The 22,361-nt window shown below is 50.4% G+C and overlaps 1 protein-coding gene across 2 annotated transcripts in view; it reads left to right on the forward strand.

Moving 5' to 3' along the window:
• Nucleotides 1–22,361, forward strand: part of FAM198A (family with sequence similarity 198 member A) — a 76,167-nt gene that overhangs the window by 47,912 nt on the left and 5,894 nt on the right. For both annotated transcript variants that reach the window (XM_018066909.1, XM_018066910.1), the window contains one exon: nt 9,703–10,989. In XM_018066909.1, coding sequence (XP_017922398.1) covers nt 9,703–10,989 — 1,287 coding nt within the window. The remainder of the gene's footprint in view (nt 1–9,702; nt 10,990–22,361) is intronic.

The raw sequence follows: 22,361 nt of genomic DNA on the forward strand, positions 1-22,361 counted from the left end.
CTCGCCATGTAGTGAAAAACACTAAACAAGCATGAGATGAGTGATGTGGTGGAGTGTGTGTGGAGGAGAGCACAGCAACCCACTCCAGTATTCTTGCCTGGAGAATTCCATGGACACAAGAGCCTGGAAGGCTACAGTCCATAGCATCACTTAGAGTTGGACACAACTGAAGCAACTTAGCACAGCACATGTCCTCTGGAGAAATGTCTGTTTAGATGTTGTGCTTATTTTTTATTTTTGGTATTGAGCTATAGGAGATGTTTGTATATTTTGAAGATTAATCCCTTATCAGTTGTGCCGTATGTTAATTTTTTTCTCCCATTCTGTAGGTTGTCTTTTCATTTTATGTATGGCTTCCTTTGCTATGCAAAGCTTTTAAGCGTAATTAGGTCCCATTTGTTTATTTTTGTTTTTGTTTCCATTACTGTAGGAGATGGACCCAAAAAAGGTATTGCTGCAATTTGTGTCAAAGAGTGTCCAGTCTGTGTTTTCCTCTAAGAGTTTTATAGTATCTGGTCTTATGTGTAGGTCTTTAATCGATTTTGAGTTCATTTTTGTGTATGGTGTTAGGTGTTCTAATTTCATTCTTTTCCATGTAACTGTCTGGTTTTCCCAGCACTGCTTATTGAAGAGACTGTCTTTTCTCCATCACATATTCTTGCCTCCTTTGTCATAGATTAATTGACCACAGATGTGTGGGTTTATTTCCGGGATTACTGTCCGGTTCCATAGATCTGTATTTCTGTTTTTGTGCTGGTATCATACTGTTTTGATTACTGTAGCTTTGTAGTATAGTCTGAAGTCAGGAAGTCTGTAAATCTTAACTTCTGCAGTTTCAAATTCATCATGTTAGTACATACTTTGTGAGATTTTGAGTGTGCCTGGTACATGGTCTATGCTTGGTGAGTGGCTGTTGTTAATAAGGTCTGCTATATTCACTTCTCAAGTCAGATATGTCCAATTTCCTGGCTACAGTCTTCAGAATGCTTGAGCTGAAAGGCACTCTGGCACCATCTTCTTTTGGAAGGGGCAAGAGAACCACCTGCATGGTCCTGAGATCAAGCCCTAGACCTAATTTGAGGATAACAGATTATTAGAAACCCGCTTCTGATGTTACCTCTCAAATATGCCCAGATTGGAGTGGGTCAAATAGTGGTATTTTCTAACTGATATTCTTCTATTTATTAAAGTAGGACATGAGACACAACAAAGTTATTTTCATTTTGAAAGAAAAATAAATATAGCCTGAAAGCACTTTATTTTCCCTCAGTTTAACCAGTGCGAAAAGGCTGCCACCTAGCATTGACCTCACTCACGCCTCGTTTTACACTTGAGCTGACCAGTCCCAAAGAGCTAAGCCTTTGAGAGCAGGGCCTGCCCCTGGGGCCCTGTGTGGTCCTGGAATCAGGGCTGGGGCAGGGGCTGTGGCTGGCAGCCCCCTTCCAGGGTGAGCCGGCTACTAGGTCACTGGCTCTGGAGCCAGTCGGCCTGGGTTCACCTCATGGTGCTTCTGTCTGTGAGCATTGCTGCTGCTGCTGACGCTAAGTTGCTTCAGTCGTGCCCAACTCTCAGCGACCCCATGGACTGCAGCCTACCAGGCTCCTCCGTCCATGGGATTTTCCAGGCAAGAGTACTGGAGTGGGGTGCCATTGCTTTCTCCGGTCTGTGAGCACTGGGTCCCCTCAATTCTCTGTGCCTTGTTTTCCTCTCTGTAAAATGGGATAATAATTCTCATATCTACCTCATAAGTCTGGTATACAGATTAAATGAGTTAATAGAAGTAAAGTTCTCCAAATAGTTGGGACTCATAGTGAACACTGAATAAATGTTAGTTATCATTCCTTTGGGTTTCCCCCCTCCTGGAGACTGGCCGGGCCAGAAATTACAGGGGCAGAAGTCCTTTCTTATCTTGAAGATGCTGATGTGGAGGGAAAATCACAGCTTGCAAAGGAGCTGAGCAAGGGGCCTGGCGGGGTGGTGGCTTAGGATCTAGGCAGCCTGGGGTTCTGCCCACAGTGGAACAAATGCTTCCAGCCTCCACGGCCCAGAGATCCCCTGGGAGAGGGGCTCTGTGTGGCTGGAGGGTCCAGTGAGCCCTGCCTGCCGCCTTAGCCCCCAGAGTCTTGTGCCCGCCCAGCTCTCCCTTCCTGGGGTTAGATTCTGAGTTCAGCCAAGGGAAGCAGAATTTGAGCAGGTCCAGCCCGCGGTGTTACTCACAGCATCAACATGTGGTTTTAATCCAGCCCTCTGAAAATATGCTTATGTATTCCCTCTCACCCCGGCCATGGTTTTGTTATGAAAATCATTTGGCTGATCTTTAAAAAACTGAAACAGAAATTCCACATTGCAAAATCTCTGCCAGTCTCAGCCAGAGTCTGAGTCGTGGTGAACCAGCGATCAGCCAGGGGGGTTGTGTCGTAGAGGGGAGAGGTCGGGAGACACGACTGAGGGGGCTGACATGCCTTTGGTGGAGACTAAACCAGAGCCAACTTTGAGTTTTATCCGTCTCCTCCCCGCATACACATACATCACGTGGCTTCTCTCCACCCCTTCTCCCACCCAGGACACCTCCGCCGAGAAGCACTGTACAAGTGCTTTGCGATTCTGTCTGCTGTGAGGGGGAGAGGACCATGCGGTCTCTATACCCTCCCCACTGGCCCTGCCCTGCATGTTATGCCATCCGCCATGGCAGTTCAGCACAGGACTGGGTTTTTGTCACCGTTTTTTGACCTCTGGGAGTTGAGAAAAGATGGCTCTGCCTCCATCCCTGCCAGCCGGTTCCTGTGACAGCCCTGGGGTGTCAGGGTTCACAGCAGGACATTCTGGGAGGTGGTCTGGGGACAGGATAAGTAGGGCCCCAAAGTGAGGCCAAGTCCTGATGAGTTTTCCCAAAGTAGAAGGGCATTTCTTTCCCTGTGGCCCTTTAGAAATGAGAGTCTCCCGCTGGTGGTTTCAGTACAAACTGTAATTGAGTCCTTTTCCCCAAATATTTCTGGTTTCTTAAACTGTGTCTGTGCAAAGGCTACCAGTGTATGTTGGAATTTTCCCCAAAAGTTCTTCTCAAAAGGCTCTCCAGTTTTCATTTGACTGAAGGGGTCCTCCAGGCCACATCATGGGGGGAAACTGGTCATGGGACGTGTCTGTGACCAGGCTGCACCGTCATCGTCAGAGCCAGCCTTGCCTCTGTAGTGATACCCCTACATCCTTACTAGTCAAGGGGAGGGCGCCGTGCTTGATTACTAAACCACTCTACTGCTTTCTGACCAAGGGCACACACTGAGCCCCAAAGAAGTCACCCAAGGATCTGAACGAGTTAGGGTTCGCTGTGATCACGCTGCATTGCAAACAGCCCACAGTCGCGATGGTTCCCACAGTATGCAGCCTTATCTTGGTTCCAGGGCTGGGGGTTCACCAGGCCCAGTGGGTGTGGCTGGGCTGGGGCCAGGCTGGGCCCTGGGTTCAGGCCTACTCGGTGCCTTGCCTGGAACACGCTCCTGTCACGGTGGCGCACGAGTCTGCCAGGTGGCTAGCGCCACACAAGCACAGGTAACGCCACCAGCAGGACGCAGCCTGTGTTTTGTCCACTTGCATTCCACTGGCAGAAGCAAGTCACACGACCAAGGTCAAAGACAGTGGGGAGGTGTGTCCCACCTTCAGTGAAGCCGCGGCAGGATGAGGAGGAAGGACAGGGAACAAGCGATTCCATCTATGATGCCGTCTTTCACTTCATGCTGAAGAGCCGTCTCATCGCTGCATGGAGCCACCACCAAACTCCCATCATCGCCTCCCTGCAGCGGTGAGACGGCTCTTCAGCATGAAGTGAAAGACGGCATCATAGATGGAATCGCTTGTTCCCTGTTCTTCTTCTTCATCCCGCCACGGCTTCTCTGAAGGTGGGACATCCCCACCTGAAGGTGTGCTGAGAAGCCCAGCACAGCTTCTCAGGGGGCTGAGCCTTTCACTACTCTCCTGGATCCCTTTCCTACTACTGTTGTTTAATCACTAAGTCGTGTCTGACTCTTTTGTGACCCCGTGGACTGTACTCTGTCCATGGGAGTTCCTAGGCAAGAATACAGGAGTGGGTTGCCATTTCCTACTCCAGGGGATCTTCCCGACACAGGGATTGAACCCACATCTCTGGAATCTCCTGCACTGGCAGACGGATTCTTTACCACTGAGCCACCAGGGAAGCCCCCCTACAGTTGTTAGGGAACCCCAAATCTCTGTCGTTTCCTTTTAGCCTTCGTGCATGTGTCCTTCTGGCTCCCGCCCTTTCCTCAGCTCCCCACATACTTTAAAGACAAGTGATTCCTTCCTGTCCCATCCTGGATTGTCTCTGGACAGAGCCTCTGCAGGGCGAGACCTTTCTTACTGCCCAGGTGGCCTTCTCCTAGCTTACACTTGTGGCTTTATGATGAAAGAGTTTCTCTTTCTGCCTCTACCTTGAGCTGTGCTCCCAAATGTCCCCATTACAATATGCCAAAGTCCAGGAAGGAGTGGTGCTGGGTATTTTTCAGATCCCTGAAAAACAGAGGGAGTTCAGAAAGCGGGGACAGAAACCCTGATCCCATCATGTAAATGTACCAAACCATGTAGTGGTCCTCATTTATTTTCCTCATGTCAATCTTTGTAAGGAGGGATTATCTCATTCTCCCCCATTTTATAACGGAGGAAATAGGGCTGAGCGGTTGTGTATCTTACCCATCGTAACACAGCCCAGAAGGGCCACAAGCTGATCTAGAACTCGAATGTGTCTTCCCCAAAGCTTTTCTGGCTCCCCTCTTTATCCACCCCTCTTCCTCTGCATCTGTGAATGGGCGGGGCTGCTGGGGAAGAGGGCATCTTCTCTGAGGAATCAAGAGGGAGTCTTGGTGAAAGGGTGGGAGGTGGGATTCGAGCAGGGAGGAGACGCAGAACAACAGTAGAACCATCTTCTTTCCCTCCTGCCGCCAGCATCGCGAGCGTGTCTCCCATCCTGTGTTAGATGGCGGGGGGCAGGTTCCACTGGCGCGTGTGCAGCAGTGGGGACGGTTAGGTTCCACCAGCTAACTTTCTAGGACATGAGGCATCATTCCCTTTACTCCTTTCTCTGATGTGCTCTGTATTATTCAGCTGAATATTTCTCCTTAGAGGATGTTTTTACAGTTCAATCAAAGCAAGTATTTTTTTTTCCCCAAAGCTTTACTTGGGTGGCCCTGCAGGGACATCTGCTCACGGTCATTTTGAACCTTTCTCTCCGCACAACTGCACAACTGCCAGCTTTCCCCAGGTTGTCCAAGGCCAAGTGAGGCCGAGAGAAGGATCAAAACAGCCTGTCTTCTTGAAACATTTTTAAAAGATGATTTATGTTTCCCTAGTGGCATCCAGAACTTTGAGAATCTAGACTATGAATCCAACTTGAAAACCTATTTTTTTCTTTTCAGAGGGGAGAAAAAGAAACCCAAACATGGGTTTTGTCCATGGCCACTCCTACTTTTAATTAAAAATGCTGTTGTTCTGGCCAGCCTGTGATTCTGGGCAAGTGAGCACTCTGGACTTCCCAGTTTTCTCCTTTGTAAAATAGGAATTGAGTCATTCCCGTTTCCCTACGTTGTTTTAAGGATTAAAGGAGAGAATAACTCATATTCAACTGAAAAGTTAACATCAGTAATGGTACCTGCACTTGGTTGAATCTGGGGATGTGGAGCCCATGATTCTGGAGGACCAGCTGCATTATTTGAGTTTTTCACAGTGCTTCCCTGTGCATGTGTTACACGTGTGTGTTCAGTCACTTCAGTCGTGTCCAAATCTTTTGCGACCCCCCAGGCTCTGCTGTCCCTGGAATTTTCCAGTCCAGAATACTGGAGTTGGGTTGCCGTTTCCTCCTCCAGGGAATCTTCCCAACCCAGGGATCTAACCCACCTCTCCTGCAGCTCCAGCATTGGCGGATTCTTTACCAGTGGGCCCCCTGGGAAGTGTATTACACATACGTGTGTTCTTTAAGTAATAATAAAAGCCATATTAAAACATATGTAATAAATAAGGACAACAAATTAGACTCTCATTTCAAAAGGATCATCCGCTAAAGAAAGGCATCTTAGAGGGAGACGAGGACCATCTGTTTTATAGAATAGAGGCTCTATCCCTCGGGCATATCCTGTGGCAACGTACAGAATGCCACTCAGAATTGTCCCTCTGAACAGGTGGGACAAATTAGGTGTTTACCCCCTAATTTGTTTTTATAGCATTAAAAACATCTATTTATTTTTGGCCATGCTGGCTCTTTGCTGCTGCATGACCTTTCTCTAGCTGCGGTGCATGGACTTCTCGTTGAGGTGGCTTCTCTCGTTGAGGAGCACGGGCTCTGGGGTGCCCGGGCTTCAGTAATTGTGGTTCCCCGGCTCTAGAGCCCAAGGCTTAATAGTTGCGGTACGAGGGCTTAGCTGCTCCGCGGCATGTGGGATCTTCCTGGACCAGGGATCGAACCAGTCTCCTGCAGTGGCAGGCGGATTCTTTATCACTGAGCCACCAGGGAAGCCCTACCCACTGACTTTTGTCCCCTGTTGGTTAAGGGTTGTCCCCAAAGGTGTTAATTTTCTCTGTGTCTCCCTGATAGTGGGCAAGAAAGCAGGGAATGACTCTGGGGCTTGAGGTGGGAAGCTGGCAGTGTGCAGGGGGACTGTCCACTGTGAGGGCAGCTGGCATCAGCCGGGGGTCCAGGGGAACATAACACAGGGCACAGAAGCACCTTCCATAGAGAGGAGGCCCCTGGAGCCCCTAATAGGGGGATCTCCAGAATTGGAGGAGCCCTGCTGAGGATATATCTGAAGGGAGAGAAATCATACCCAGAGGAGACACCAGCACCGCCACGTTCACTGCACCGTGATTCACAGTCGCCAAGACGTGGAAATGACCTACGCATCTCTCAGTGGGTGAATGGATCCAGAAAACGCGCGCATGCATACGACGCAATATTACTCAGCCACTAAAGAAAGAAGGAAACCCTGCCGTTTGCAACAAACATGGATAAACCCGGAGGACATTAAGCTAAGTGAGACAATCCAGACAGAGAAAGGCAAATCCTGTGTAGTATCACTTGTATGTAGCATCTTAAAAAAAAAAAAAAGACTTTCAGCTGTAAAATAAGTTCTGAGGATCTAATGTACAACATGGTGACTGTATTAGTAATACGTTATCGTTTACTTGAAATTTGCAAAAATAGTAGATCTTAAGTGTTCTTACTACACACAGGAACAAGTCTGTGTGAAGGAATGGATGTGTTAACTAACAACTATGGTGAACATTTCACAGTATATGCATGTATCAAATCGTCATGTTCGATAATTTAAATATACACAGTTGTTTTTATTTGGTCAGTTATACCTCAGTAAAGCTGGGGAAACAATGGGGGGAAAAAAGGAAGAAAAAAAAATTCTTAGGGCTCCTAGGCAGGGAGCCAGTCTAATCTTAGATTTCTCCACAGCATCATCTGATGTTAGAAAACTGTAGAGCAGGACCTACAAGCTATTCCAAGAAGGTAATTGTGAGCAGTATTTTATATCTCGCCAAACTTTCTTTCAGGTACGAATGCAATAGAAAAATAGTTTTGAACATGCAAGAACCCAGAGACTATTGTTCCCATGAGTACTTCTTGAGGAAAATTATGGAGTTTTAACTTCAATCAACCAAGAAATAATGAAAAACTAGGGCAAAGGGGACAGGAGTATGCAAAGAATAAAGCTAACTGAAGAACGAAGACCAAACAAATATGAATATTGAAGTAATAGAGTAGAAGGGACATGTTTTATATCCTAACAGTACAGAAATAACCCAAATATAACACTTTGGAAGGTGAATGAAGGAAAAGGTGGGAGAAAGAATAAGCATGCTATTCCTGAGTAATAACTGGGGGCCAAAGACTGTCATTTAAAGCTGACAAAATAGAGTAGAAATGTAAGCATTTTTAATTGTACAAAGGCAAACATTTAAAAAGATAATACTAATGATTAAGGGGTTTCCCTGGCGGCTCAGACAGTGAAAAATCTGCCTGCAGTGCTGGAGACCTGGGTTCAGTCCCTGAGTTGGGAAGATCCCCTGCTGGAGGGCATGGCAACTCACTCCAGTATTCTTGCCTGAAGAATCCCATGCACAGAGGAGCCTGGCGGGCCACAGTCCTTGGGGTCGCCAAGAGTCAGGCATGCCTGAGGGACTGAGCCCGCAGCACAGTGATTAAAATTGAACAGCGATCCAACGGTAGGGGGTGGGAAGAGGAAATATGCTAATTTTATGATTGTTCTTTCTAGGATTTAAGAGCTGGTGTTTAAAGAACTGGACATTTAAGGGCGTATAGTCATGAAGGGTCCAATTATTAGAATTCAAATAAAAATGTCCTAAATGTGATAAGAAATATGCACCATGAAAAAAGTAAAGGTAACTGAAAGCATAGTGAAGACTTCAAAAATTTTAAATACAGAAAACATACCGTGAAATACCACAGCAGAACAAAGACTAAACGAACGGCATCTCAAGTAATGGAACTGGGCTAAATCCACCTGGTGAGAGAAGAACGCAGAGCGGGGCCAGGCTCGGAACCGGAACCAGAAACTTCCGGTGGCTGGGCAGGGGCTCCCTCCCATCTGGTGTCTGGTTTGGGGCTGTTTGTTCTCTCTCCCTGCAGACTCACTCTCAGTAGACATGTCACTGCGGTCATCAGTAGCTGGTCTGCCATGTGCCCCTGACCTCAAGTTCATGAGCAGAACAAAGCCAACCTTGCTGACCTGTCAGAAGTTCTGGTTCCCGGGGGCAGGGTAGGGGCTGAGGGGCTATTTGGCCTCGTGTAGGTCAGGGCCCTGGGTGGCCCCATCAGCTCTGGTCCAGGGTCAGGGTGCCTGGACTGCTGGAGCGTGTGTGGATGGAGGTGGTGCTGCAGGCTCACAGTTGCAGGGCCCCCAAAGCACAGTGACTTAAACAACCCTTGCCAGTTCGGTGCCCATGGGCTCACGCAAGCTTCCAAGCTCCTTCCTTCTCGTGGCCCTTTGGTGCCCAAGAATCAGAATCACCTGGAAACTTGTTTCCACATGCTGCTGGTCGTGAGACCACGTGTTGAAAAACTACTGCCCCAGGATATGTCCTTTGCCAACCGTCCAGAGCTGACTCGGCCACATGTGGGCCCAGAGAGGCGAGCCAACCTCCCTTTGAACAGATGGGGCGAATAAAAGTGACTGCTTCAGGCCCTGGGCAAGGACTTAGTCCCAAGGTCACACTTGGCTGCCAGGGAGGCCAGGCAAGCCCATCTGCGGCCGGGTGGCTGTGTGCCCCGGAAAGGGAAGGGCATGTTTGTGGGAGAAACTGCAGGTCCACAGAGGGGCTTAATGTGGAGGCGAGAAGAAGGGGCCAGCACTCAGTGTGGGGAACAGATGGCGAAAGGCTCTTAGCATGTTCAGAAATCTGAGTCATAACAGCAGTTTACTCAGAGAGAAGCCTGGTCTCCCCTGCAGGGCTGTCCTGAGAGAGAGCAGGCTGAGCGCTGAAGCAGGAGCACGGCTGCCTGCTCCTGTCTTGAGGACAGCTGGGTGTCACGCTCCCCTTCCCCCAGCCCAGGCTTCACACTTTTCCCTCCTTGTTCACCCAAGATGTTCATTCATTCACTGTCCCGTTATTCTGTGGGTCAGGGCTGATGTTTTCAAGGTCCTAAGCTTTTTTTTTTCTACCCCCATCCCCCAGGCATCTTGGCTCTGGAGAAAGCTGCGTGGCAAGAGGCGGTTGGCGATGGCATTCTGCCTCTTAATGACTCTGTCTGTGGTGACTGTCACCCGCTTGCCCACACAGCGCCCAGCCGCTGGCCCAGATCCTGGCCCCATGGAGCCCCAGGGGGTTGCTGATGCCCCTGCCCCCCAGAGTCGGCAGGCTCTGAGCTCCAGCTGGAGGCAGAGGGCAAGAAGGTTGAGGAGAAGCTGGGCCTTGCCCAGGAGCTCCGTCCTGGTGTGTGCTGAGGAGCAAGGCCACAGAGGGCACGTGGACAGCAGAAGACAGTCCCCAGGGAAGGAGAGCGGCCATCCAGGGAGGATTGGGAATGACATTACTTTGGCATCTCCAGAAGACCTGAGACTCAGTACCCGGCGTCTTGTGCTCCTGCAGGGGGAGGCGATCAGGGGTCCAGGAGCCAAAGACCTGGACCCACCCTGGCACCATGGTCCCCTCCCGGAGGCACTCAGTGAGACAAGCACCCCAGGTGGCCCCCTTGCAGGGCATGACATGTTAGCCTTACAGACTCAGAGAGCTACTGCTGGACTGATCCTCCAGCCTCCTCCAGAAGGCGGGGGTCTGCCAGGAGTAGGGAACAGAGCCTGGACTGGTGGCCAACAAGTGGGGGGTCCTGCCCCCACCAAAGGGGCTCATTGGTGGCCTGGCTCTGTTAGGGAGCTGCAAGGGTCTGTCTGGTGTGACACTGAGACCCCTGGGCTGTCGAGTGGCTTCAGGACCAGCAAGCAGGTACCCCCGTGGCTCACAGAGCAGGATGTGCAGACCCTCCAGCTTCTGGCCCAGGGGGAGGTGGTGGGCAAAGCCCGGGTGCCTGGCCACGGGCAGGTGCTGCTAGTTGGTTTCTCCAGCGAGGGGTCCCTTCAGGATGCAGCTCCTGGGCTCAGTCAGCTCTGCTCCCAGGGGCTCTGTGGCTTGATCAAGAGGCCCGGGGACCTGTCCGAGGTCCTGTCCTTCCACGTAGACCGCGTGCTGGGGCTGCGCCGGAGCCTGCCCGCGGTGGCCAGGCGCTTCCACAGCCCACTGCTGCCCTACCGCTACACGGATGGCGGCGCCCGGCCCGTCATCTGGTGGGCGCCCGACGTGCAGCACCTGGGTGACCCGGAGGACGACCAGAACTCTCTGGCTTTGGGCTGGCTGCAGTACCAGGCCCTGCTGGCACATGGCTGTGGCCGACCCAGCCATGCCCCATGCCTGGGCATCCACCACGCTGAGTGGGCACGCCTGGCCCTCTTTGACTTCCTGCTGCAGGTAGGCGGGGCCTGGAGGGCCGGGGCGGGGCGCCGCGGAAACGAGGACTCTAGGTGAACTGAGACGTTGGAATGGCCTGCGTGAGGGTGGATGGTGACTCTCCCCCTAACCCTTGTCTTTTACTTTCGTTTGTTTGTTTGCTTTTTTTACCATTTTTTTTTAACGCTCAACTTTTTATTTTAGTCCTTGTCTTTTGATCACCCAGCACCCTTTTTTGTTATTTTCCTGCCTTGTATTCATTCATCCATTGGTGTGCTGAAAACCAGCTCATATAGGCTCATTCTTGAATTTCAGGAATTGCATGACCCGGTTGTGAAACAGGCATTATTGAAATTATGTAAACTAACAATATAATAAGTTATATTAGAAACAAAGGTAATCAATACTCTGATCTCATTACTTCACAATTATTTTGCATTTTACTATTATCTGAGCTCTTGAGGTTTTCTGCATCTACCTAGTAAATACTGTCGGAGAAGGCAATGGCACCCACTCCAGTACTCTTGCCTGGAGAATCCCATGGACGGAGGAGCCTGGTGGGCTGCAGTCCATGGGGTCACTAAGAGTCGGACACGACTGAGTGACTTCACTTTCACTTTTCACTTTTATGCATTGGAGAAGGAAATGGCAACCTGCTCCAGTTTCCTTGCCTGTAGAATGCCAGGGACGGGGGAGCCTGATGGGCTGCCGTCTACGGGGTCGCACAGAGTCGGACACGACTAAAGTGACTTAGCAGCAGCAGCAGCAGTAAATACTGTTTAGTGCTGAGCTACTGCATGTCATGTCTCTTGCTGACTCCACATTCGTGCCTGCTGGCAGCTTGAAACAGGCCAGGGTAGGAGTATTTATGGGGCTTCCCAGGTGGTGCTAGTGGTAAAGAGCCTGCTTGCCCATGCAGGAGTCACAAGAGACACGCCAGTCCCTGAGCTGGGAAGACCCCTGGAGGAAGGCCGGCAACCCGTTCCACTATTCTCTCCCGGAGAGTCCCGTGGACAGAGGAGCCTGGCGGGCTGCAGTCCACAGGGTCGCACAGAGTCAGACACGACTGAAGCGACTTAGCACGCATGCAGGCAGGAGTATTTATACCTTGGGAATCAGAGAATTCTTCAAATCAGGACTCCTCCTTATTCCCGGAGAGCTGGTAGTTAAAAATTTATCCTTGAATCAAGAAGGATTCAAGTTGGTTGCGTAATTCAAAAAAGAGAGTTGAGGTGGAGGAGAGAGAGAATGAGAGAGGGGAGAAATAAAGGGATGATGCTGGTCTCGCTTGGACCCTGGAGAGAGAAGGAAACCACAGGGCCAGCTGAGGTCCCTGCTGTGCCAGAAATTAACCCTGTAGTTTTGGGGTATCCTAGGGAAGGGGTTGGGCAGTTAGGGCACAGGGCTTACCAGGGGGACTGTAGACATCAGATATTTACTGAGTGGCCTGTTAACAACTGATGTGGCTGCTCCAGGACGTATGAGCTGGATGTCAGCTGTGGAGACACAAGTCGGGGAATGCGGTCAGAAGGAAAGAAAGAAAAAAAACGATTCAAGCACACAGTGGGTGGATATGTATGCATACAAAGGCAGCCCCATTCCTGTAGGGACCTCTGTTGAGGGAAGAGATCAATATTAGCCCTAAATTTACCTGCTGGGGTGACTGGATGAGCCATGGGTCAAGTTCAACATCATAACTGGTAGCCAGGGACTGATGCTCCCTGTGTTATTCAGACAAGTTTGGTTGGAAATGTATTTTAGAAGATTCTCAGACCACATTTAATACTTTGAGATTTCTCATGAAAATCCCACTTCCTTTGAAACACTGGATGGTTTAATAACATGGGGCCTCTGTTCCCAAGCAGCAGAAGTGAGCCTGAGCTGAGTCGCTGCTGCCCCTTTAAATGTTGCCATGCTCCCCTTTCTGCCAAAGACCACACCTCCTATTGTCTGATGTGATTGTGAGCATTCTCAGTCACTAAGTCGTGTCTGATTCTTTTTGACCCCACAGACTGTTGTAGCCTGCCAGACTCCGTCCATGGGATTTCCCAGGCAAGAATACTGGAGTGGGTTGTCATTTCCTCCTCCAGGGCATCTTCCAGACCCAGGGATTGAACCCATGTTCTAGAACCCAGGGCTCTATGCCGTGTCTCCTGCATTGCAGGCGGATTCTTTACCACTGAGCCACCTGGAAATCCCTGTTGTCTGACACCCAACCCTAAACCCTTGGATGTTATCTATCTGCCTATGGGTATTTGTCTCCTGTGACTGGACAAGCTGGCCTCCCGCAATACTTCCAGCTCCTCGAGTCTGTGTCATGGCTGCTTTGTGGAGGGAGGAGCATGGGGCCTGGTGGTTGGCATGGGCTTTGGCACCAGACAGATCTGGGTTTGAACCCCCTGCCCACTGGCCACATCCCACTGTGTGACCCTGAGCAGACTAGCCAGTGTCTTTGAACTTCACTTCTCTCTAAATGGGACTGGGTGTCCCTGCCTTCTGCCCTTGAGCGCGTGGTAGCTCTTAATCACCAGCTCCTGATGCAGGCTTGCTCTGGGCCCTGAGCCTGCTCTGCCTGTGTGTGACAGGCTGAGGGCTAGGGATTAGTGCCCTCCAGACAGCGTGACCTGTCCTCGAGCCTGGGAGGGAGGCATTTCCCAGACCACAGACTACAGTCTTGGGTAAACTGGAAGAGCTGGCCATGCTCCCTCCAGGAACAGCCATCCTATGACTGATGGGAGGTGGTCTGTAAAAGCCCTGGTTCCCTGGCTGGGGTGGCTCTGTGGGGCATGTTCCACGTGTCTCTCAGAGTCACCTACTAGGATTGAGCCACGGTTACCCACAGAGCTCATTGCCGGCCCTCCCTGTCTCCCTTCCCCGATCCTTGCTTGTGTTTTTGAATTAGCTCACAGATAACTGCTTTCGCTCTGAGTTCTTCACTGAGGTCTGTCTCTGGGGGAGCCTGGCCTCCATCAGATGACACCACTGACCCTTTGTGGTTTCTGCATGCAGGATCATTGACGTAATATACTTAATACAGCGCCTGATGATGGCCCAAGCTCAGTAATACACAAGCACTGCCCCCAACACGTTACAGGAATTAACTCCTCCAGTCTTCATGGTAGCCTTGCTAGAGAGATTCTAGGCTTCTCCCTGTTTTGAAGTTGGACAGTTGAGGTCACAAGTGGTTAAGTGACTTGGCTAAGTTCATGGCTGGTGGAGCTGAGACACAGCCTGGATGGTCTGGCTCCAGAGCTCACCCTCCTTCTCACATAGTCCTCTTCAGCCAGCCATGGGTGAGGGCAGGAAAAGGGGGTGCTTGTCGGCACAGCTGGGACTTTGAGCCCTGAGGCCCCTCCTTGTGATCCCCCATCTAGCTGATGTGCACGCAGCTACTTTCTGCCCACACAGAGCCCCTCTGTCTGTCTTTGGAGGTTGCGGTGTGAAGCCCTTCCTCAGCTGCCAAGCCCAGCCATGGCGGTGGGCGGTTCAGCCGCCAGAGCACACACAGGTGGGCGTGTGGTCAGACGCCACTCAGCTGGCCTCATGCCACCTCTTCCTAGGTTTGCCGAACACCAGGCAAGTCAAACACCCCTGGCTGGCGGGTGCTGCCTTCTTAGAAACCACGGGCAGGCTGGAGTGAGGAGGGGCTGTGGGTTTCCCAGCCCAGGAACCCAGGTCCCTACTGAGCAGAAGCCAGGAACAACCTGAGGGCAGTCGTGCCTGGACTCAAGAGGCCAGAGGCCAGAGGGTGGGAAGGATGTGTGTGTGGGGGGAGATGGGGGACAGAAATGGGCACATTTGTATCTTTTCCTTCTAGAGAGGCTTCTTTTTTCTCATACCCTGCTTCATCTTGGAGGGCATATGCTTGGCTGCACGGGGTGAGCAGCTGCAGAGAACTCAAGACAGTGAAAGGGTGGTGTTTGCTCATGGAAGTCATCCTGCTGCTTCTGCTGATGCAGGGCCTTCATGTTCCGGAAAATCCAGACCCCAGAAAGCCTCAGGTGCCGCCATCCTGGTGCAGGCCACCATCTTTTCTTACCTGGACTCTTCTTCCCTAACGTCTCCCTAACGACTCCACTTTCGTCCCCTCCGACCAGGTCTCCTTACAGAAGCTGGAGTGATGTCTTGGTTTCCGTTCCCCCGTGCAGACTCTGAGACCAGGGTCCAGTGCAGTAGTTCCTCTGGGAGGGGACCCCAGGAAACCTTCGTAGGGAGGATGAAAGTGAGACAGCTAGAAGGCGGCCAGCAGAGGGCATGGCATCAAACAGGTCACTGCTATGGGTGACTGGGGCTTGATCCACAGGAAATTTCTGAGCAATGGTATAAAGTGCAAGTTCAGAGTTAGCCCACCAAGAGGTGAGGAACACGAGGTACTGATAGCCAAATCTCCCCTTGGTCTTTGGTTGTGGGCTGCTCCTGGAGGTGTTAATTCCGTGGCATTTGGAGAAAGCCCCCCGGGCAGAGCCTATAGCAGCTGGAAGTTGGAGGGAGACCTCAGAAATTCACATGCAACTGTTCAGGCAGAGAGCACAGTAAGTCAGACTGTGTCCCTTCTCCATTACAATAAGGCAAAGCATCTCAGTGCCCTCGATATCAGGAGCTTCAGGGCGCCACAGATCCGTCCTTGTCTGATACCTTCAGCCCCGCCTCTTGGCATGTGGCCTTGGTTAGTTTCTTCAGGTGCAGGGCCTCAGACAGGCCTCTCATCCTCCTCCCCGGGCCTCCACTCTCCCAACCTCCACATTCTGTTGTTAGCCTCTTTCTATTTCGTGCTAGCCTGTCTATATTCTTTCTGACTCCCCAACACAGTAAGTTCTATTTTATTTGTTCACTTCTGTCTCTCTGTTTTGGTCACATCCGCAGCGCCTAGCACAGGGCCAAGCTCTCGGTTGGATCCTGGAGAAGCAGCTTTTGGACGCGTGGTGAAAGGATGAACAAATGAATGGAGGAATCCAGGGCCTCTGTATGAGTTGCTGTTTAGGTGCTGCTGTGTTCTGCTTGCCCAAATACCACTCCTTCCTCTAGACTGAAAAGAATCCCACAGGCTTCTCCTTTTCTTTTCGGGTCCCGGAGATACAGAGGTGGAAAACTACGTGACAGTCGTTGGTCCAGCCCTTGAGCAGGCACGTGATTAACTCGTGCTTCCAGAACAGGTGATGGTGTATGGCGTCGCCTGTCACCCTCTGCAGCAGGCACTGTGCCAGCACTTCACACGTGTTGATGCGTGACCGCCCTGGGAGTGGACAGTATGTTTTAGCTCCATTCCACAGATGAGGAAACTGAGGTTTAGAAGGGCTAAGGAACTTGCCCACAGTAACTTGTGGCCTTAAGCGCTGGAGCTGGGATCAGATCCGCCGCAGTTTGACCACAGAGGGCATGCTTTTGCCCTCTTTGCTGACTCAGCTGACTCTGGAAAAGGCATTTCTTCTGGGTCTCTTCTGGATGAGGCTGGCCCATTTCCTTCCCAGGGGGCCGGGTTCAGTCATTTGTGACCCTGTGTTTGTTCCCTGTTTTGAGTGCAAATCTATGGTTCACGTCATTCTTCTCTGGCTTGGCATTCCTGAACATCAGGTGTTGTTAGAGAGGAGCCCAGATCCATGACCACTGTCTACCTCTCAAGCTTCCAGTCCGAGACCTGAAATATAATCGTAGCACCTTTATGGGGTGCCCATGCATGAGCTCCTTCAAGGCCCACAGCAGACCCAAGAGACGGGTGCAGAGCTCCTTCTTCCTGCACAGACGGTGCGGCCAGCCACGGAGGGTGAAGCAGCCCACCCGGACAGGGGTATTTAAGGGCGACATCAAGCATCTTTACATATACTTAAGAGCAGGGCCTCAATTAGGACGAGTGTGATCGGCAAAATTCAGAGATGGTCCCCAAGATACCCATCCCCTTAGTGTGAACTCCTGCCCTTGAGAATGAATGAGAGCTGTAAATATGATGGAATCTTATTTCAGTGACTAAGTTACCAATAAGTTATCTTTGAGTATTTTTATTTATTTGTTTTTTGATTGAAATATCCCCTGGAGTAGGAAATGGCAACCCACTCCAGTATTCTTGCCTGGAAAATCCTGTGGACAGAGCAGCCTGGCGGGCTCCAGTCCATGGGGTCGAAAAGAGTCAGACGCAACTGAGCCCGCAAGCAAGCACGATCGACCTACAGCAGTCTGCTAGTTCCAGGCACACAACCTAATGAGTCGGTATTTCTATATGTTATGAAATGATCACCAAGATAAGCCTAGTTTCAGTCTGTCACCATGCAGAGTTATTACAATATTATTGAGGTACTCATCAGTTAATCTGGAGTTAATCAGAAGGAAGACTTTCCCATTGGCCTGAACCAGCCAGGAGAGTCTTTCAAAGATGAAGCATCAGAGGATTTTCTTGCCGGCCTCGAGGAGTAAACAGCCAGGCTGTGAGCTGCTGTGGGTCAGGGAGGCCTCTGGAAGGCCCCTGAGATCTCCTTACAACCACGAGGAATGGTTTCTGCCAGCAGCCCGACTGAGCACAGGAGAGGAGCCTGAGTTACGAAAGAGATGGAGCACCTTGAGTTCAGTGTGAGACCCCAGGTAGAGTACCCGGCAAAATGGGATGGACTCCTGACCCACAGGAACTGTGAGTTAATAAGTGTGTTATGTTAAGCCACTGAGCTGGCAGTCATTTGTTACGCAGCCATAGAAGCCGAGTTCCTGTGGCAAGGGAGGGGCCTCCAGGGCAGACTCCTTCAGGAGCGCGCATCTCGGGTGAGCCTGCTCTGCACATCCTGACAGCCGACAGCACTTCCCTGCCTCGCCCTCGTCCTGCCTCTGCTTTGTTGTTCAGTCGCTCAGTCATGTCCGACTCTTTGCGACCCCGTGGACTGCAGCACGCCAGGCTTTCCTGTCCTTCACCATCTCCTGGAACTTGCTCAAACTCATGTCCGTTGAGCTGGTGATGCCATCCAACCATTTCGTCCTCTGCAGTCCCCTTCTCCTCCTGCCTTAGCCTCTGCTTAGATTTCTTAAAAATCTTTTTTTTTTAACTGTTCATATTCTTTGCCCCATTTTCTGTTGGATTGTTGGTCTTTTTCTTATGGAAAAAGAGCTTTTTTATAGATTAAGAAAGTCAGTCTTTTGTTTTCATTGCGTTCTGGTATTGCTCTCAGGCTCAACTGTCATCAAACTTTGTTTCTAGTCTTTCTGCTTTGCAGAAATTTTTAAAAATTGCTTTATGCTGTTAAACTTATCAGGCAATTTTTCATGACTTCTAGGTTAGTGTATTATGTTTTTAAGGACCATCCTCATTTCAGGGTTATTTTAAAAAAAATCCTCCCATGTGTTTTTATATATTTTTGATCCATCTGGAAGTTATTTTGGAGTAAGAGATCAGGTGCAAAATAATGATTTTTTTTTTCAGATGGCAACCCAAATGTCCCAGCACCATTTGTTGAATAATCCTTCTTTCCCCCAATTTGAAATGCTGCCTTTTCCATATAGCCAATTTCCATATGTACGCAAGTCTATTTGTGGACTCTTCTGTTCCAGTAAAGGGTCTGTCTATTTATGTGCCAGAATCACACTGTTTTAATTATCACACTTTATATTTTATGTTAATAACTGGGGGTTCTTGGTCTCCTTGCTCTTTTTAAAGATCTTTCCCAATACTCCTGAATACTCTTCTCAGTCAGCTTGTTACTTCCTTTGCCTTCCCAAGTCCTCTTGGGACTTCACTGGAATCAAATGAAATCTGTGTGGACTAATATAGAGAGAATTTACATCCTAAGATACAGGGTCATTCTAGGCCAAGAACAGGTTGTGTCTTTCATTTTATTTCTGTTCCTCAGAAGCATCTTTATGTTTTCCTGAGCTGGATCTTCACTTTCAGGTTGGGATGATACTGATATTTCATCCTGTGACCATTGAAAAGGGCCTCTTTTCCTTCTATTATATTGTTACTAACTGAGGTTTCTGGACTCCTTGATCAACAGAAATTGATAAGAAGTCGGCTGAGAACTTCAGGCATGGCTTTACTGGGGCTCGAGCTGTAGCACACAGGAGTGAAAATAAGAAATTGTTGCCCTGGCTCTCTTCCCAAGGCAGGGGCGAGCCGGTCCCTTAAAGGGAGTGAGGGTGAAGATGCCTCCCCTGCCCATCCCCTCCATGGTGCTGTGAGCAGGGATCACAGCAGTAACCCTGCTTTTGCTCCCAGCTCCCCAGAAGTGGCAGTTGGTTTGTGACCTTTTTGTATCTTGTTGTTCATAATTTGCCCCATTGGGCCTGTGAGCAGTTAGTTTTAATCCTTTGTAGTTCCTTTTTTAAAAAAAAAAAAATCATTTATTTGGCTGAGCCGGATCTTAGTTGCTGCATGTGGAATCTAGTTCCCTGACAAAGGGTTGAAACTGGGCCCTCTGCATTGGGAGCATGGAGTCTTAGCCCCTGGGTCACCTGGGAAGTCCCTGAGCCCCTTATAGTTTCTTTGGGTTCCGTTCTTTGGGGAGGCATTTGTCCAGGTGCAAGCTCAAGCTCTCTGGAAAATGGTCCCAGGTCCCAGCCTGTCTCAACACGTTCTGGCCCATAGCTCCTGGTCTGTGTGAAGGATATTGTTTTTGCATCATATTTTGGTTACTGGTTACTCATTCACTTAATAATGCTTCTCACAGTTGCCCTGGGTTTTCCAAGTATATGGTCATTTCTTCTGTGACGAATGCACTTTGTGTTCTCATTGCCTCCTCTTTCATTTTTCTTAACCTTGCTACAACCATGGTGCCTCCAGAGCAATGGTAAATAGTAATGGGATGCTGGACATGACTTGTCTCTACAGATTTGGGACAGTTTCTAGTGTTTCACCATAAAATATCATGCTGACTTTTGGCTGAAGAACTATTTGCTATTCTTGCCTTATTAAGAGTTTTTCTTGTCAGGAATGGATGTAAAAATGACATCAGATGCCTTTTGAGTATCAGTGGAGGAGGTCACAGATTACACACATCCTCCGTCTAATGTATTGATGTGGGGACTGATTTCTGGGAAAGGTATTCCCCTGGTGACTCATTGTAGCTTTCTTGGTTGGAACTGTACTTTGCTGTGGTGGATACGTCATTTCACAGGTGCTGGATTTTGTGTTGATGTGTAAAATTTAGAGTGATTTAGTCCTTTTAGCGGGGCTTCCCAGGTGGCACTAGTGGTGAAGAACCCACCTGTCAGTGCAAGTAGACGTAAGAGATGTGGGTTCGATCCCTCAGTCGGGGAGATTCCCTGGAGGAGGGAATGGCTACCCACGCCAGTATTCTCACCTGAAGCATCCTATGGACAGAGGAGCCTGGTGGGCTACAGTCAATAGGGGTCACAAAGAGTCCGACATGACTGAAGCGACTTAGCACGCACGCCTGTCTTTTTAAATAATAATTCTCAGACCATCTCCTCAAAGCCCACCAGCTGGTATATTCACCCACATCCAGAGCTGGTGCTGTGACCTCTGGCCTCCGGCTTGGGGCAGATGAGGCATCCAGAGGTTCCCCTGCCCAGGGCCTCCGGGGAGGTTACCCTCTGTCAGGACACAAGGGGAGCACTGCAGAGAGAGTCATCAGAGGATGGTAAGAGTCAGTGTGAAGTGACCCACTCCTCCTCACACCCTCACCTCCCCAAAGCCTCCGAATTCTCTAACAGACAGCTGTTCAGTGCGGGGCCAGCCTGCTGCCCTCCTTGGACAGAGATGCTGCCACCTCGGGGCTGTCTGGCAGCAAGCCGACCCAGCCAAGAGCCACCCTTTCAATCCAGAAGACCCTGGGCCCGTGACTGTCCCCAGGTGGGGGAGGGTCCTGCACAGGGGCCCCGGGCCACCGGGGGCAGCAGGCAGTTCTTCTGGAATCCACCAGACTCGGATCTGGCACTGGCTGAAGTCTTGGCCCAGGAGCCTGGTGGATGGGTGAGAGGACTTGGGTCACCCCTCGTGCCCTGTGCTGGGCGTCCTCACCTCACGGCTCAGCCTGGTGTCCCTCTTGGCAGACTGCAGTGTCTTGCCCCACTAGATGTCCTGTTTGGGGGCCCCAGAGGCAGGCCTCCCGCTGTCAGGCTCATGTGAGGGGCAGGCTTTCAGTGGTCAGTCCTCATGTGAAGGCCTCCCCCACCATCCTTCCGGGTGGCAGCCAGCCATGCGCTTCATTCATTCATTCTTGCACTCCGAAAACCTCAGCCAAGTCTCGTTGTACTGAGAAAGTGCCAGGAGCTGGGGATCCGGTTGAACCACATCTTCTGGTATCGAGGCACTTGTGACCTCTAGTGTCACGATGTATGTGCCTGCCACCCAGTCCAACTCAGTGGTCAGAACCAGACTGCCCGGGTCTGAGTCTAGGCATTGCCGCTTTCACTCTGTGGGACCCTAGGCATGTTTTCTGGCCTCTGTCACTCAGTTACCTCGTCTTTGAAATGGAGATAATGACTGTACCTGCCTCCTGGCTGCTGGGAGGGTTAAGTGAACTGTGATAGGTAAAGCACTCAGAGCCCGATCCAGCACAGAGTAAGGGCTTCACAACTGTTAAATTAAACAAAAACCTCTTTAGCATACACACTGCTAGAAGGCCCAAACTGCAAAAGATTACCATTTTTTCCTTGGTAACTGCTCATTTTGTTAAAAAGGGGGAAGAAGAAATCCTGATGCCTTAGGGTGTGGGAATGAAGCCTAAGCCTGGCCCTGTTTGGCTGCTGCTGTTTCAACTGTTTCAACTGAGTTGCTCTTCAGTGGGAAAAAGTTCCCAGACAGCGTGGCGGATTATTCACTCTGGCACCTGGGCCGGCCAGCCCCCCCGTTCAACATTCAAATGGGTGTACATCTGGGGGTGCCAGCGCTGCCCCTGTCATATGGCCCGACAGTCCTTGTAGCTTCTTCTGGAAATAAGCACTGCATCCAGTTAAAATCCACATAGAATGGCCTGCTAACAGGGAGCGTTTGGCCTGAGGAAGGGGGTTTGTCTGGTTGTGCCATCAGATGTGACATGCGGTTGGAGCAGTCGCTGGATTTCAGTCCTGCTAGAACCATCCTGGCATTTACTCTCCCAACCAGAGATGACTCGGCAGGTGGTATCCATCTCACAAGTCTGTCTGGGCTCTAGAAACCAGGCCTTGCACACACGTAGAGGAGAGTGGCTAGACCGTCATGACACGGCTTTATTTTAGACTGCTTCACAGGGCTATGGCCAGGGCTGTCAGAGAGAGGAATCCCTGAGATTCCTGCAGGCCTTTAGGCCTGTCTCTTCCAGGTCTCTGTATGACAGCCACCCTCCTCACCTTGTGTGGTCCCCAGTGAGGCCCTGAGGGAACATCAGGTTAAATAACTTCCTCGGGTCATAGAGTTAGGACATAGAGGAGCCACGATTCACCCCCAGATCCTTTGGGCTCCAAACCAGGGTCACAGACAC

The sequence above is a fragment of the Capra hircus genome, chromosome 22, assembly GCF_001704415.2.
Source record: "Capra hircus breed San Clemente chromosome 22, ASM170441v1, whole genome shotgun sequence".
In the NCBI taxonomy this organism is placed as follows: domain Eukaryota; kingdom Metazoa; phylum Chordata; class Mammalia; order Artiodactyla; family Bovidae; genus Capra; species Capra hircus.